This window comes from Somniosus microcephalus, chromosome 10 (assembly GCF_052327205.1).
Source record: "Somniosus microcephalus isolate GS21.2 chromosome 10, FLI_Smic_1.0, whole genome shotgun sequence".
Classification (NCBI taxonomy): Eukaryota; Metazoa; Chordata; class Chondrichthyes; order Squaliformes; family Somniosidae; genus Somniosus; species Somniosus microcephalus.
The window spans coordinates 228795625-228813313 of NC_140996.1; the positions used below are offsets into that span (position 1 = coordinate 228795625).

The window sequence follows — 17689 nt, forward strand, 5'->3', positions numbered from 1 at the left end:
TCTTTCTCTCTCCCTTCCTTCTTTCTCTCTCCCTTCCTTCTTTCTCTCTTTCTTTTATGTGCTCAAGTCTCTGAAGTGGGACTTGAACAAACAGCGTTCTGACTCAGAGGTGAGAGTGCCACCCACTGAGACACAGCTGATACCAAGCTGGAGCATAAGCTCGAGGGGAATGTAAAAGGCCCTTCCACCCATTCGATATCAACCTTCCAGTGTAACTGCTTTACTTGCCTTTGTATGGCGCCTTTAACATAGTCAAACGTCCCACAGTGCTTCACAGCAGCGATTATCAAACAAAATTTGACACCGAGCCACAGAAGGAGATATTAGGACAGGCGACCAAAAGCTTGGTCAAAGTGGGAGGTTTTACGGAGCGTCTTAAAGGAGGAAAGAGAGGCGGAGAGGTTTAGGGAGGGAATTCCAGAGCTTGGGGCCCAGGCAGCTGAAGGCACGGCCACCAATGGTGGAGCGATTAAAATCCGGGATGCTCAAGGTCAGAATTGGAGGAGCGCAGAGATCTCGGAGGGTTGTAGGGCTAGAGGAGGTTACAGAGATAGGGAGGGTTGTAGCGCTATATACTATATTAATTTATATATATAATTAAAATATGTCCAAGATGGAGAAGACTGGGGATCTGATTGGACATTTCTTGGGTGCGGGGAGCTGGGGTGAACCTCGGTGCTTTCAGCCCAGGCCTTAAAACTTCTGTCCTTGCGTTCCCAGAAATGGAGGGTGCGCCTGTCATTCAGTAACGTCACAGGATGACCGATTTAACCAGCATGCTCACTGTCTGTTGACCTGAAGGGGGGCCATCAAAGTGTCGGGACAGTGACTGAGGTTAATCTTGGTTCGTTTTGTGGGGGGGCGGGGCCCACACTTGGATGGTCACAGCCCCTTCGGTTCCTGGCTCTGAGTCGCACTGATGTGTGTGTGTTTCTTTTTCTCCCCCATGTTCCCTTGCAGTGGGAGCGCCTGTGGTTCCTCATCCTTTCCATCACCTTCTTCCTGACACTGGTCTGGTTCTACTTCTGGTGGGAGGTGCACAATGACTACAATGAATTTAACTGGTAAGTGAAGTAGGTTTGTTCGATGGCTGTGTGCTCACTGGAGAGGTTATAATGCATGATTAAACTTTGAAACGCCCCTTTATATGATGGAGTCGGTCGGTTCCCACTAGAACCTGGTTCCCTCGCTGTTCGACTTGTCCTGCTTGCACCGCGCGCTTAACTTCACAGTAATCTCCATGACCTTGCCCGCCCCCCCCCAACCCCCCACTATCTCTGTAACCTCCACCAGCCCTACAAACCTTCGAGATCTCTGCGCTTCTCCAACTCTGGCCTCTTGTCCATCCCCCGCTTGTTTCGTTCCACCATTGGCGGCCATGCCTTCAACTGCCTCGGCCCTCAGCTCTGGAATTCCCTCCCTCAACCTCTCCAGTTCTCTCTCTCCCTTTAAATACACTCCTTCAAGAGCATAAGAATTAGGAGCATGAGTCGGCCATACGGCCCCTCGAGCCTGCTCCGCCATTCAATAAGATCATGGCTGATCTTCAACCTCAACTCCACTTCCCTGCCCGATCCCCGATCTTTGCCATGTGTCTGCCCATTTCAGCAGTCTGCCTGTGTCCTCCTGAAGTCTGTTGCTATCCTCATTGTTTCACTATATTTCCGAGTTTCGTATCATCTTCAAACTTTGAAATTATACTCTCTATACCCAAGTCCAGGTCATTAATATATTAACAAGAAGAGCAATGGTCCCAACACTGACCCCTGGGGGGACACCACTGCACATAGAAACATAGAAGATAGGAGCAGGAGTAGGCCATTCGGCCCCTCGAGCCTGTTCCGCCATTCAATGCGATCATGACTGATCATCCAAATTCAGTACCCGGTCCCTGCTTTCTCCCCATATCCCTTGATCCCATTAACCTTAAGAAATATATCCAACTCCTTCTTGAATATATTTAATGAATTGGCCTCTACTGCCTTCTGTGGTAGAGAATTCCACAGGTTCACCACTCTCTGGGTGAAGAAATTCCTCCTCATTTCTGTCCTAAATGGCTTACCCCTTATCCTTAGACTGTGACCCCTGGTTCTGGACTCCCCCGCCATCGGGAACATCCTTCCTGCATCTAGTCTGTCCAGTCCTGTCAGAATTTTATAAGTTTCAATGAGATCCCCTCTCATTCTTCTAAACTCCAGCAAGTATAAGCCCAATCGACCCAATCTCTCCTCCTACGTCATTCCTGCCATCCCAGGTATCAGCCTGGTGAATCTTTGCTGCACTCTCTCCATGGCAAGAACATCCTTCCTCAGATAAGGCGACCAAAACTGCACACAATACTCGAGGTGTGGTCTCACCAAGGCCCTGCACAACAGCAGCAAGACATCCTTGTTCCTGTACTCAAACCCTCTCGCTACGAAGGCCAGCACACTTCCCTCCAGTCTCAAAAACAACCGTTCACCGCTACGCTCTGCTTTCTGTCCCTTGGCCAGTTTTCTATCCACACTGCCCCGTTAATCCCATGGGCTTCAATTCTGCTAACAAGTCCATATTATGTGGTAGTTTGTCAAACGCCTTTTGAAAGTTCATATACACGTCAACCGCACTGCCCTCATCAACCATCTCCGTTATTTCATCAAAGAGCTTGTTGTTCAAGCTCATCAAACACCATCTGCCTTTACTGGAACAGAACCCCTCCGACACCAGAAACGTTGCGCTCTGTCAAAAACCTGCCCTAACTGCTGTGCTGACCGAGACCAGCTAACAACAACAACCACTTGTATTTATATAACGCCTTTAACGTAATAAAATGTCCCAAGGGGTTGCACAGGAGTGTTATGAAAAAGAAAATTTGACACGGAGCCACTTCAGGAGATGTTAGGACAGGTGACCAAAAGCTTGGTCAAAGAGGGAGGTTTTAAGGAGCGTTTTAAAGGAGAAGAGAGAGGCGGAGAGGTTTAGGGAGGGAATTCCAGAGCTGAGGGCCCAGGCAGCTGAAGGCACGGCCGCCAATGGTGAAGCGATTAAAATCGGTGATCTTCAAAAGTCCAGAGTAGGTGGAGCGCAGATGAGTAGGGGGATTTATCGGGCTGGAGGAGGTTACAGGAATAGGGAGGGGGCGAGGCCATTGAGGGATTTGAAAACAAGGATGAGAATTTTAAAATCGAGGCGCTACTTAACTGGAAGCCAATGTAGGTCAGCGAGCACAGGGTGAGGTAATAGAGCGAGTTAGGACACGGGCAGCAGAGTTTTGGATGACCTGAAGTTTATGGAGGGTAGAACGAGGGAGCCCGTTGGAATAGCCAAGTCTAGAGGTGATAAAGACATGGACGAGGGTTTCCGCAGCGAATAAGTTGAGGTAAGGCTGGAGACTGGCGATATTACGAAGGTGGAAATGGGCAGCGATGGAACGGATCTGAGGTCGGAAGCTCAACCCGTGATCAAATATGATTGCGAGGAAAAAAACACAGAGCAGCTATCGGGAGCTGGGATCTTCCTGTTCGTGTGGGGCTCGGTAGCTCCTCCGCCCAGACTGAGCCTCCAGCAGCAGAGTGGCAGTCCAAGACTTAGCCGCTCGACTGCAGGAGCCTCTGACGTAAAAAGAGCAACTTTTCATTAAGCCTGAGCTTCTATCAACAGGCCAGCTATTGAGCAGCCACACTGAGCCCTCAGTCAGCCTGCGGTGCTCTCGCTGCCACAAGATCCGACACCAACAAACCCGGGCCTCATGCTCACTGTTTAGAAGCCAGGCTCTCGGAAGGTCCTGCCCCTCGGTCCCTCTGCCATCGCGCGTCACTGCCGTTGCCCTGGTTTCCCGGAGCCGATGCAAAAAAGCAGACTCGACCCCGGTGGGTCTCCGCCCCGTTTCGAGATCTAGAACCTTCTTTCTGTCACGTTTAAGCGACGCGGCTCTCTTTATTTTTTTTCCCCCATGCGTTGTGTCTGTGCCCAGGTTTGAGGGCTATTTGTGTGAGGAATTGAGCTTGTTCCCCATTTTGGACACTCGGATCCTGATGGAGCGTTGCCCAGTGGTCCCAATCTCAAACACAAACCAGCCCAGGATGTTGCCTGGGCTGGAGAATTTTAGCTATGAGGATAGATTGGATAGGCTGGGGGTGTTTTCTATGGAGCAGAGGGAAGACTTAATTGAGGCGTATAAAATTATGAGGGGACTGGACAGAGTGGATAGGAAAGACCGATTTCCCTCATCAGAGAGGGTCAATAACCAGGGGGCATCGATTGAAAGTAATTGGTCGGAGGTTTAGAGGGGAGTTGAGAATTTTTTACACTTCCCTCCAGTCTGAAAAACAACCGTTCACCACTACCCTCTGCTCTCTGTCCCTCAGCCAGTTTGGTGGTGGGGGTCTGGAACTCACTGCCTGAAAGGGTGGGAGAGGCAGAGACCCTCATCACATTTAAAAAGTACTTGGATACGCACTCAAAGTGCCGTAACCTGCAGGGCTACGGACCAAGAGCTGGAAAGTGGGATTATGCTGGGATAGCTCTTTGTCGGCCGGCACGGACACGATGGGCCGAATGGCCTCCTTCTGTGCCGTATACTTCTATGATTCGTCCGACCTCGACAGAACTTGCGTCCCGCTGTCAGATTTCGACCCTCTGGGCTAAAAATTCAGTGGCGCCGCGTTTGGGGCGCCAAGCTCGCCTGGGCGCCAGAATTTGCGCTCCGGGCGGAGCCGCTTGCGCCCTCCCGATATTCAGTTGGAGCACCCCAAGAGGGACTCGGGGCGCTGCTCGAGGCTCCCCACGTCCCGCTTGGGGCGCTCAAACTGAATATCGCAGCGCCACGTGCTGCGGCACGGCGCGCTGCGGTACTGCAGGCCTTCCTCCCTTTCTTAAGGGGGAGGGGCCTGCACCAGCGGGATGACCGATCGCGAGTGCCGGCAAAAGAGCCCGGCACCGAGGAGAAGTGCCGGGCTCTCGGGACACAGCCGGCACTGCCCGGGGGGCGGGGGGGGGGGGGGGGATCAGGAGGCCGGGGACGGCGGCGCGAGGAGGTGCTGGCAGGCGGCCACCAAAAAAAATGTCCGCCCCGCACCTCCACCTTAATTTGCGCCACTACCGCCACAGGTAGGCCCCGTGAACCGGTCGCGATTTGTGACCGGCGCTACAGGGGGGGGCGCGACCCAATATTGCGTTCAGGGCGGTAGCAGGGTGCTGCGCACACTGATGATGTCATCGGTGGCGGAGCAGCGTTACAGGCTAACGCCGCCATTAGCGCCCCGCTAACTATCGCGGGAGGCGTGGCCAGTGGCGCTAAAGCCACTGAGTGCCCTCTTTAGGCGCTAACTGGTGGCGCAGCCCACTGAATTTCTAGGCCTCAGAGTTATACAGCACAGAAACAGGCCATTCGGCCCAATTGGTCCGTGCCGGCGTTTATGCTCCACACCAGCCTCCTCCCACCCCTCTTCATCTCACCCCATCAGCATATCCTTCTATTCCTTTCTCCCTGCTGTTTTTATCTAGCTTCCTCTTAAATGCATCTATACTATTTGCCTCAACCACTCCCTGTGGCAGCGAGTTCCACATTCTCACCACTCTCTGGGTAAAGAAGTTTCTCCTGAATGCCCTGTTGGATTTATTATGTAAGGAGTCAAGTGTTACCTTAAAGAATTAACACGGGCTGGCGGAAGGTTGCTGAATCTCACCTATGAGATCCCACATTACAACAGTGACTGACATGAATCAACTGAGCAGCCTGCGGGTGGCGCTGTTCAGGGAGAGTATAAATACTCGGGCATGGGCCCAGCTTGCGCAGGACATTCTTAACAGGAACTAGTGAAGGACATAACTAGACCTCCATGTTGTGAAACAGTTGATTAAAGCTTTGTTTAACGCTTAGACCAAGTGCCTAGTAGTTTTCTTACGTCAGTGACTACACTCCAAAAAGTACTTCATTGGCTGTAAAGCGCTTTGGGACGTCCAGTGGTCGTGAAAGGCGCTATAGAAATGCAAGTCTTTCTTTCTTTCTTTCTGAATTCATGGATTATCAATTTGGCTAGGGTGAGGTGGGGGGGGGTGGGGGGAGCACTGGGAGGTGGGGCAAGAGGTGACGGGAAGAGCAGGAACTGGGGTGCAATAGGAGAGCAAGGGATCTAGGAGTGGGGGCGGGGGGTAGTTCAGGAAGGACGTGGAGTCCGACCAGCGGCAGAATGAGTTGTAAAAAGAAAGAACTTGCATTTCTATAGCACCTTTCACGACCTCAGGACATCCCAGAAGCGCTTTGCAGCCAATGAGGAACTTTTCTGACGTGTACTCGTTGCTGTAATGTAGGAAAGGCAGCAGCTAATTTGCGCAGAGCAAGATCCCACCCGCAAACACCAGTGCGATAATGACCAGATGGTCTGGGCAGAGGGTGGGTTTTAGTGATGTTGGTCGAGGGATAAGTATTGGCCCCAGGACACCCGGGGAGAACTCCCCCCTGCTCTTCTTTGAAATAGTCGCAGAATCAGCGAGGTGGGCAAGGCCCACAGCGGGAAATCTGCAAAGTAGCGCAGGATAACTGGAGAGCGTCGGGGAATGGAAAGTGAAAAAGTTGTGCTGCGGGTGACCTTTGAGAGGCGCGCTGTGTGAATCCAGCGGGGGAGGGAGCTCTGTTAATGATCAGGTTTGAAGCAGACTGATGGAGCAATTGTCTCCGTTTATAGTTCAGCCCAACATCGCTCTGGGTCTATAATTACCCGGAGTCTCGGAGAGACAGCAGGCCCCTTTCTAATTGTCTCTCTGTGAAGATTTTGTTTTTTTTGTACTTGAGTTTGGCAGCGATTCCTCACGACAGCCCCCTTTTCCCCCCCCCCCCCCCCCCCCCCCCCACCCCAACATTACTTTGTTCTCTGTGTAGGGCAAGTGAAATAGAGAAAGAGCTTGCATTTCGACACCGCCTTTCGTGGTCGCAGGACGTCCCAAAGTGCTTTCGGTCAACGAAGTACTTTTTGAAGTGTCGTTCCTGTCGTAATGTAGGAAAGGCACAGCACGATCCCACAAACAGCAATGTGATAAATGACCAGGTTTTCTTTTTTTTTTGAGTGATGTCGGTTGCGGGATAAATATTGGCCCCAGGACACCGGGGAGAACTGCCCTGCTCTTCTTCAAAATAGTGGCCATAGGATCTTTTACGTCCACCTGAGAGAGCAGATGGGGTCTCGGTTTAACGTCTCATGAGCAAGAAAGACGGCACCTCAGACAGTGCGGCGCTCCCTCAGTACTGCCCCTCCGACAGTGCGGCGCTCCCTCAGTACTGCCCCTCCGACAGTGCGGCGCTCCCTCAGTACTGCCCCTCCGACAGTGCGGCGCTCCCTCAGTACTGCCCCTCCGACAGTGCGGCGCTCCCTCAGTACTGCCCCTCCGACAGTGCGGCGCTCCCTCAGTACTGCCCCTCCGACAGTGCGGCGCTCCCTCAGTACTGCCCCTCCGACCGTGCGGTGCTCTCTCAGTACTGCACTGGGAGTGTTAGCCTGGATTTTGTGCTCAAGTCTTGGAGTGGGACTTGAACCACAACCTTCTGACTCAGCCGAGAGAGAGAGAGCGCTACCTACTGAGCCACAGCTGAACGTGGGTACGTAGAGGTGGCACTGCCAGTCCGCGAGCCACCTTGTGGGAGTTTCTGGCTTGCCGGCCGGGAATACTTCCAACTTATCTTCCCTTCCTGCTCTGGGGTCCGTTTCATTCCAGGGGGGCTTTACGGTCGCGCTCCCCACAATGGGTAAATACCACCACCCAGTGTGGCGCTGAGGCCAAATGGACAAGGAAGATCCCAGTCCCTATCTGAGCCGTGTCCGCGGTTTTGGGCGCTACCATCAGCGCATAATGTGTCGGGTTCCCGCTGTCCAGAGACCGTGCCTTCAGCCGCCTCGGCCCCAACCTTCCCCCTAAACCCCTCCACCTGCCTCTCCTTTAAGACCCGCCTTAGAACCCACCTCTTTGAGCACGCTCCCTCCTAATATCTCCTCCTTTGGCTCAGCGTGCAATTATTTGTTGTTTTACCCTTCTGTGGAGCGCCTTGGGACGCTTCTCCACGCTAAAGCCACCGTGTAATCGCAAGTTGTAGTTGTTGTTGTTGTGTTTGACCCATCTTGCGCTGTGGACACTAAGTGTGGATCAACCCCGGCGGTGACGCCTCGCTCGGATGAATAGTCTGCTGAGCCTCACTGTCCAGGCCCACATGTGAATAAATGGCTGCTTGAGGTGAGCGGCGCCTGAGGCCCTGCTGCCTCGCCACGGGTCAGCAGGCGATCGGAGAGGAGGAGCTGATGATCCCTCCGGCAAACTGGAGCATCGCCCCGCACCTCTTGATTGAGTCAGCCATTGCCGTGGTGATTCAGGGAGGCACGATAACCTTCCCGATAATTTGGCTGTGGTCTGGCATGCGTGTGTGTTTGTGCGTGTGTACGCTTGCATGTTTGTACGTGTGCGCAGGGTGTTGATGTGTGTGCGCATGTGTGTTTGTGCGTGTGTATGCACGGTGTGTGTTTGTACGCATGATTGTGTATTCATGGGTATGTATGCAGTAGTGTACATGGATGTGAGTTTATATGTGTGCACATGTGTTGAGATGTACGCATGTTTGTATGGATGCATCTGTGAGTGTCTGTCCGTGTGCAGTGGGTGAAGAACCCGGCAAGGCCGAGGACATGGAGGCCCTGCCAATCTTACGGCGAGGCCTCATTTAGATAATTCCATGCAGACTCCTGCCCGGCAGACGGACAGCTTGACCGGCACCCGGGAGCTGGGGCGGAAATTTAATGGCACGAGGCCTCTGCCGGTGACGCATGGGAATGCTCCCGCCGGTCAGTGAGGTGGCCAGGCGGGGGGGAGTCTCAGGCCGTGATCGGATGGGAGGAGGTGGTGGTTGGGGAGGCCAAAGGCTTCCTTGTGATACCTGGGTGGGTGAGGGTAGAGGAGGGGGGCGGGCTCCTGCTGCTCCTGGCCCACAAGGAGCTTTGAACCAGGCGGAGTTGGAAAACTTACCTGGGCCTCCTCTGCCCAGTTGGCTCCTCCTGCCCTGGTGCTATTGCAGGGCGACAGGCAGTGCGGGACTCCCCCCCCCCCCCCCCCCCCCCCCCTTTCCCGGTGAGGGTAAAAATAAGTTGCAGTGCCGATTACATCATTGGACTGCCACTGTGCTTGTTAAGCCTGATTTTAGGGGGGAGCCTTGTCCAGGGACTGAATCGTGTCGGGTTGGGGTCGAGCTGCTCGATTCCGATATTCTAAACCCCCCACTCCTGCCCATCGGATGGGGGTAAAATCAAGGCCTCCGTCTCTGTGTGAAAACCAAAACCCAGTCTCATAGAATCATAGACATTTACAGCACGGAAGGAGGCATTCGGCCCATCGTGTCCGTGCTGGCCGACAAAGAGCTATCCAGCCTAATCCCACTTTCCAGCTCTTGGTCCGTAGCCCTGTAGGTTACGGCTCTTCAAGTGTACATCAAGTACTATTTAAATGTGATGAGGGTTTCTACCTCGACCACCCTTTCAGGCAGTGAGTTCCAGACCCCCGCCACCCTCTGGGTGAAGAAAGTTCTCCTCAACTCCCCTCTAATCCTTCGACCAATTACTTTCAATCTCTGCCCCCTGGTTATTGACCTCTCTGCTAAGGGAAATAGGTCCTTCCTATCCACTCTATCTAGGCCCCTCATAATTTTATACACCTCAATTATGTCTCCCCCCTGCACCCCCCCCCAAGCCTCCTCTGTTCCAAAAAAATAATCCCAGCCTATCCAATCTTTCCTCATCACTAAAATTCCCCAGTCCTGGCAACATCCTGGTAAATGTCCTCTGTACCCTCTCCAGTGCAGTCACGTCTTCCCTGCAATGTGGTGACCCGTCTCCTCGAAGTTGTGTGTGTGGAGCCCAGGCAATGAGTGTTGGCAGATGATTGAACCTTCCTTCGTATCAGTGACCCACGATGGGGCAGCCTTGGGCTGGGACATTTAACCGTGGCCTTTGACTGTACGCAGCCTTGGACCAGGTGTGCAGAGTCCCACTTGTGTGTGTGTTTTTCTAGCCTGTGGGAAAGAAAGGACTCCCATTTATAGAGTGCCTCGCCACCTCAAGACACTTTACAGCCCATGAAGGACTTTTTGAAGTGTAGTCACTGTTGTAATGTAGGAAACGTGGCAGCCAATTTGTGCACAGCAAGCTCCCACAGACAACAATGCGGTAATGACCAGATCATCTGTTTTAGTGATGTTAATTGAGGGATAAATATTGGCCCCAGGACACTGAGGAGAACTCCCCTGCTCTTCTTCGAAATAGTGCCACGGGATCTTTTACGTCCACCTGAGAGAGCAGACAGGGCCTCGGTTTAACGTCTCCTCTGAAAGACGGCACCTCCGACAGTGCAGCACTCCCTCAGTACTGCCCCTCCGACAGTGCAGCGCTCCCTCAGTACTGCCCTTCCGACAGTGCAGCGCTCCCTCAGTACTGCCCCTCCGACAGTGCAGCGCTCCCTCAGTACTGCCCCTCCGACAGTGCAGCGCTCCCTCGGTACTGCCCCTCCGACAGTGCAGCGCTCCCTCAGTACTGCCCCTCCGACAGTGCAGCGCTCCCTCAGTACTGCCCCTCCGACAGTGCAGCGCTCCCTCAGTACTGCCCCTCCGACAGTGCAGCGCTCCCTCAGTACTGCCCCTCCGACAGTGCAGCGCTCCCTCAGTACTGCCCCTCCGACAGTGCGGCGCTCCCTCAGTACTGCCCCTCCGACAGTGCAGCGCTCCCTCAGTACTGCCCCTCCGACAATGCGGCGCTCCCTCAGTACTGCCCCTCCGACAGTGCAGCGCTCCCTCAGTACTGCCCCTCCGACAGTGCAGCGCTCCCTCAGTACTGCCCCTCCGACAGTGCAGCGCTCCCTCAGTACTGACCCTCCGACAGTGCGGCGCTCCCTCAGTACTGCCCCTCCGACAGTGCAGCGCTCCCTCAGTACTGCCCCTCTGACAGTGCAGCGCTGCCTCGGTACTGGCACTGGGAGTGTCAGCCTAGATTTTATGCTCGAGTCTCAAGGGACCAAGGTTTGTGACCAAGTACACCAGCTCCAAGGAAAACTCCACAATGCACTCAAAAAACACACACATACACTCGCACACATTCACACTTGAACGCACACACAGTCTCAATCTTTCCAGCCGGGTTTGCTGGAGGAGGCGAAGGAACTTTACCCTTCTCTCCTCTTTCTCCTTTCTTCTCGCTACTGCACTGGAGTGTCAGCCTAGATTTATTTTGTGCTCAAGGCTTTGGAGTGGGACTTGAACCCATGACCTTTAAATGCCTCTTTATATGATCGGAGTCGGTTCCCACTTGAGCCTGGTTTTCTCAGTGGCAAATTTGTTCTGTTTATACCGCATATGTAAAGCAATTTCCACGGCATCACCCCTCCCTATCTCTGTAGCCTCCTCCATCCCTACAACCCTCCGAAAACACTGCGTTCCTCCAACTCTGGCCTCTTCAGCATCTGTCAAGATATAGGAGCACGAGGAGGCCATTCAGCCCCTCAAGCTTGTTCTGCTATTCCATTAGATCATGGCTGATCTGTACCCTAAAGTCCATTTACCCGCCTTTGCTCAGTAGCTCTTGACACCCCTTACCCAAAAAAAATCTCAGTCTTGAAAGCTTCAATTGTCCCTCAGCATCCACAGTGTTTTGGGGGAGAGAGTTCCAGATTTCCACCCGCCTTTGTGTGAAGAAGTGCTTCCTGACATCACCCCTGAACGGCCTGGCTCTAATTTTAAGGTTCTGCCCCCTTGTTCTGGACTCGCCCCACCAGAGGAAATAGTTTCTCTCTCTACCCTATCGAATCCCTTTTATCATTTTGAACACCTCGATCAGATCACCCCTCAATCTTCTGAACTCAAGGAAACACAAGCTTAGTCTATCCAACCTGTCCACATAATTTAACCCTTTAAGCCCAGGTATCAGTCTGGTGAATCTTTACTGCATCCCCTCCAAGGTCAATATATCGTTCCTGAGGTGAGGTGCCCAGAACTGAATTCATTTCTCTCTCCTTCTTAGGCAGTCCCTCGGAACCGAGGATGACTTGCTTCCACACTAAAGATGAGTTCTCAGGTGACTGATGAGTCCAATGCGGGACCTACAGTCTCTGTCACAGGTGGGGCAGATGGTGGTTGAAGGGGCGGGTGGGTGGGGTGCTTGGGTTGACGTCCGCTCCTTCTGCTGTTTGCGCTTGGCTTCCGCTTGCTCCCGGCGAAGAGACTCGAGGTGTTCGGCGCCTTCCCGGATGCTTCTCCTCCACTTTGTGCGGTCTTGGGCCAGGGATTCCCAGGTGTCGGTGGGGATGTTGCACCTTTTCAAGGAAGCTTTGAGGGTGTCCTTGAAGCGTTTCCTCTGCCCACCTGGGGCTCTCTTGCCGCGTCGGAGCTCCGAGTAGAGCGCTTGTTTTGGGAGTCTCGTATCGGGCATGCGGATGATGTGGCCCGTCCATCGGAGCTGATTGCGCGTGGTCAGAGCTTCGATGCTGGGGATGTTGGCCTGAGCCAGAACACTGACGTTGGTGCGCCTATCCTTCCAATGGATTTGCAGGATCTTGCGGAGGCAGCGTTGGTGGTATCTCTCCAGTGCTTCGAGGTGCCTGGCGTACATGGTCCATGTCTTTGAGGCATACAGCAGGGTGGGTATCACTGCTGCTCTGTAGACCATGAGCTTGGTGCTGGGTTTGAGGTCCTGGTCTTCAAACACGCTCTTCCTCAGGTGACCGAAGGCTGCACAGAACTGAATTCATTTCTCTACATGGGGTCTGACTAAGGCTCCGTACAACTGAAGCATCACTTCCTCCCTTTTCTATTCAAGCCCCAGGTTAGTGTTCCAGAGTTCAGTTAACTGTTCCTTAACCATTTGTCCTTTTTTTCCACCCCCAGTGTTTTAGGTGTCAGTTTGGCTCAGTTGGCAGCACTCTCACCTGAGTCAAGAGGTTGAGAGTTCGAGCCCCGTTCCAGGACTTGGGTACATTATATAGGCAGTGTTGGAATGCACTGAAGTTCACTAGATTGATCCCTGGGATGAGAGGGTTGTCCTATGAGGAGAGATTGAGTAGAATGGGTGACCTGAATCTTGTGATTCATGTGAAAATGTCTTATGTAATAATACTGGGCGGCCTGCGGGCGGCGCTGTCCAGGGAGAGCATAAATACTCGGGCATGGGCCCAGCTTGTGCAGGGCATTCTTTAACAGGAACTAGTGAAGGACGCAACTAGATCTCCAAGTTGAAAAACAGTTGATTAAAGCCTTGTTTAATACTCAGACTAAGTGTCTAGTGGTTTTCTTGCGTCAATGGGCCTATACTCTCTGGAGGTTAGAAAAATGAGACATTGAAACATATAAGATTCTGAGGGGGATTGACAAGGTAGATGCTGAGAGGTTGTTTCCCCTGGCTAGAGAGTCTAGAACTAGGTGGCATAGTCTCAGGATAAGGGGTCGGCCATTTAGGACTGAGATGGGGAGGAATTTCTTCACTCAGAGGGTTGAGAGTCTTTGGAATTCTCTGCCCCAGAGGGCTGTGGATGCTGAGTCGTTGAGTATATTCAAGGCCGAGATTGATAGATTTTTGGACTCTAGGGGAATCAAGGGCTATGGAGATTGGGCGGAAAAGTGGAGTTGAGGTTGCAGATCAGCCATGATCTTGTTGAATGGCTCGAGGGGCTGAGCTCTACACTCTGGGGTAGAGAATCACAAAGATTCACAACCCTCTGAGTGAGGAAATTCTTCCTCATCTCAGTCTTAAATGGTCCGATCCCTTATCCGTATGGCCCACTCCTGCTCTTAATTCTTATGTCCTTATGTTCTCTGCCTGAAAGGGTGGGGGAAGCAGATTCAGTGGTAACTTTCAAAAGGGAATTGGCTATAGACTTGAAGAGGAAATATTTGTAGGATTATGGAGAAAGAGCAGGAACTAATTGGAGAGCTCTTTTCAAAGAGCCGGCACAGGCACGATGGGCCGAATGGCCTCCTACTGTGCTGTACAATTCTATGAGGGTGCGCTGCATTGTTGGAGGTGCCATCTTCTGAATGAGATGTTCAGGCGGACGTATAAGATCCCACTAGTTGAAGAGCAGGCGAGTCCTCCCAGTGTCCTGGCCAACATTTAGCCCTCAACCGACACCACCATAAAGAGATTTAACTGGTCATTTGCTGTGTACGGAATGGCTGCCACATTTGCCCACATCCCCACAGTGACTGAACCTCAAATGTGCTTCATATGGCCCCGATTTTAACTCCAGATGGATTCCCCACGCATCCTGAGTTAAAATTACAGTCGGGTCTCAATGATGTCATCGGGCCGCAGCGTGCATGTGTAAAGAGGGAAACTGTTGGCTCCGGGCGCCTGTCCATGCTGCCTGCTCAGGAGAACAGGTTAAAATTGCAGATGTTGCGATCGTGGCGGCTTTCAGACAGGTAAAGAAGCTGGTATCAGTAATGGTGACCATGAAACTACCGGATTGTCGTAAAAACCCATCTGGTTCACTAATGTCCTTTAGGGAAGGAAATCTGCCATCCTTACCCAGTCTGGCCTATATGCGACTCCAGACCCACAGCAATGGTTGATTCTTAACTGAATTGGCCCAGCGAGACACTCAGTTGTCAAGAAGGTGGCTCACCATCACTTTCTCAAGGGCAATTAGGGATGGGCAATAAATGCTGGCTTTGCCAGCGACGCCCACATCCCGTGAATGATTAAAAATTTTTTTTAAAGGAGCCAGGGCGATTTTAACTGCTCACCCGCCAGGTTTCTGCTGAGCGAGCAGGATTAAAATTGGCAGTGAGAAGCGCTTTGAGATGTTTCAACCTGATGAGGTAATGCTGCACTTCCATTCCGCCTCTCAACCCTAGGGGCACGGAGAGTGGCAAATCAAGGGGAGGGGGTTGGACCAATGGATCATTCAGCCTCGCTTGATCGATCAGTCGAAGCATTAGTCATAGAGTCATAGAGTAATACAGCACGGATAGAGGCCCTTCGGCCCATCGTGTCCGCGCCGGCCATCAAGCCCTGTCTAATCTAATCCCATATTCCAGCATTTGGTCCGTAGCCTTGTATGCAATGGCATTTCAAGTGCACATCCAAATGCTTCTTAAATGTTGTGAGGGTTTCTGCCTCCACAACCCTTTCAGGCAGTGAGTTCCAGACTCCAACCACCCTCTGGGTGAAAAAGTTCTTTCTCAAATCCCCTCTAAACCTCCCGCCCTTTACCTTGAATCTATGCCCCCTAGTTATCGACCCCTCTACTAAGGGAAAAAGCTCCTCAGCATCCATCCTATCTATGCCCCTCATAATTTTGTACACCTCAATCATGTCCCCCCTCAGCCTCCTCAGCTCCAAGGAAAACAAACCCAACCTGCCCAGTCTCTCTTCATAGCTGAAGCACTCCAGCCCTGGTAACATCCTGGTGAACCTCCTCTGCACCCTCTCTAACGCGATCACATCCTTCCTGTAGTGTGGCGACCAGAACTGCACACAATATTCCAGCTGTGGCCTAACCAGTGTTTTATACAGCTCCATCATAACCTCCTTGCTCTTATATTCAATGCCTCGGCTAATGAAGGCAAGTATCCCATATGCCTTTTTTACCACCTTATCCACCTGTTCCGCCGCCTTCAGGGATCTGTGTACTTGCACACCCAGATCCCTCTGACCCTCCGTCTTGCCTAGGGTCTTTCCATTCATTGTCTATTCCTTTGCCTTGTTAGTCCCCCCAAAGTGCATCACCTCGCACTTTTCCGGGTTAAATTCCATTTGCCACTGTTCCGCCCATCTGACCAACCCATCTATATCGTCCTGCAGACTGAGGCTACCCTCCTCGCTATTTACCACCCTACCAATTTTTGTATCATCCGCGAACTTACTGATCATACCCTTTACATTCATATCCAAGTCATTAATGTAGACCACAAACAGCAAGGGACCCAGCACCGATCCCTGTGGTACCCCACTGGCCACAGGCTTCCAGTCACAAAAACAACCTTCGACCATCACCCTCTGCCTTCTGCCACTAAGCCAGTTTTGTATCCAATGTGCCAAGGCACCCTGGATTCCATGGGCTCTTACCTTCTTGACCAGTCTCCTGTGCGGGACTTTATCGAAGGCCTTACTGAAATCCATGTATACCACATCCACTGCGTTACCCTCATCCACACACCTAGTCACCCCCTCAAAAAATTCAATCAAATTAGTCAGACATGATCTTCCCTTGACAAAGCCATGTTGACTATCCCTGATTAATCCTTGCCTCTCCAAGTGGAGACAAATTTTGTCCCTCAGGATTTTTTCCAATAATTTTCCTACCACTGATGTTAGGCTCACTGGCCTGTAGTTCCCCGGTTTTTCCCTACTACCCTTCTTGAATAATGGTACTACATTAGCGGTTCTCCAGTCCTCTGGCACATCCCCTGTGGCCAGAGAGGTCCTGAATATATGTGTTAGAGCCCCCGCAATCTCCTCCTTTGCCTCACACAGCAGCCTGGGATACATTTCATCCGGGCCTGGGGATTTATCCATTTTTAGGCCAGCTAAAACCGCCAATACCTCCCCCCGCTCGATGTTAATATGTTCGAGCATATCACAGTCCCCCCGCCCTATTTCTATGTCTACATCGTCCTTCTCCATAGTGAAAACAGACGCAAAAAATTCATTCAGAACCCCTCCTACATCTTCCGGCTCCACACACAGATTGCCACTTTTGTCCCTAATGGGCCCTATTTTTTCCCTAGTTATCCTCTTACCCTTAATATACTTATAAAACATCTTCGGATTTTCCTTTATTTTGCTTGCCAGTGTTATTTCATGGCCCCTCCTTGATCTCCTAATTTCTTTTTTAAGTATCCCCCTGCACTTTTTGTACTCCTCTAGGGCTTCCTCCGTCTTTAGCCTTTTGTATCTACCAAAAGCCCTCCTTTTTTTCCTAATCCATTCCCGTATATCCCCTGACATCCAAGGTTCCCTGTGGTTTTTGGAACCACCCTTGACCTTTACGGGAACATGTTGCCATTGTATGATCTCAATCTCCCTTCTGAAAGCCTCCCATTGCTCCGATGCGGATTTTCCTACAAGTAGCTGATCCCAGTCCATTTTGGCCAGATCCTGCCTTATCCTATTAAAATCGGCCTTCCCCCAATTTAGAACCTTTATTTCCGGCCCATCCCTGTCCTTTTCCATGACCACCTTAAATCTTACCATATTATGGTCACTATCACCAAAGTGCTCACCTACTAGCACTTTTTCCACTTGGCCGGCCACATTCCCTAGAATTAGGTCCAGTACCGCCCCCTCTCTTGTAGGACTTTCTACATGCTGGCTCAAAAAGCTCTCCTGGATGCACTTTAAGAATTCTACACCCTCTGAGCATTGTGCCAAATTTAAAATTCCAGGAACATGAGGAGGCCATTCAGCCCCTCGAGCCTGCTCCGCCATTCAGTGAGATCATGGCTGATCTGCGACCTAACTCCATATTCCCGCCTTTGGCCCATATCTCTTAATAACTTTGGCTAACAAAAAGCTAGCAATCTCCGATTTAAAATTAACAATTGATCTAGCATCAATTGCCGTTTGCAGAAGAGAGTTCCAAACTTCTACCACCCTTTGTGTGTAGAAGTGATTCCTGACTTCACTCCCAAAAGGTCTGGCTTTAATTTTTAGACCCTGTCCTCTAGTCCTCAAATCCCCAATCAGCGGAA

At 51.8% G+C, this 17689-nt stretch overlaps 1 protein-coding gene across 6 annotated transcripts in view; it reads left to right on the forward strand.

Annotated features, from left to right (window-relative positions):
- Positions 1-17689, forward strand: part of gdpd5b (glycerophosphodiester phosphodiesterase domain containing 5b) — a 261392-nt gene that overhangs the window by 171754 nt on the left and 71949 nt on the right. For 5 of the 6 annotated variants that reach the window (XR_015079825.1, XM_085999716.1, XM_085999720.1 and 2 more), the window contains exon 3: positions 961-1064. The exons of the other annotated variant lie outside the window; for it this stretch is intronic. Coding sequence is in view for 4 of the 5 variants with exons in the window: in XM_085999716.1 (XP_085855842.1) it covers positions 961-1064 (104 nt within the window). In the remaining variant the exon portion in view is untranslated. The remainder of the gene's footprint in view (positions 1-960; positions 1065-17689) is intronic. 6 annotated transcript variants of the gene reach the window in all.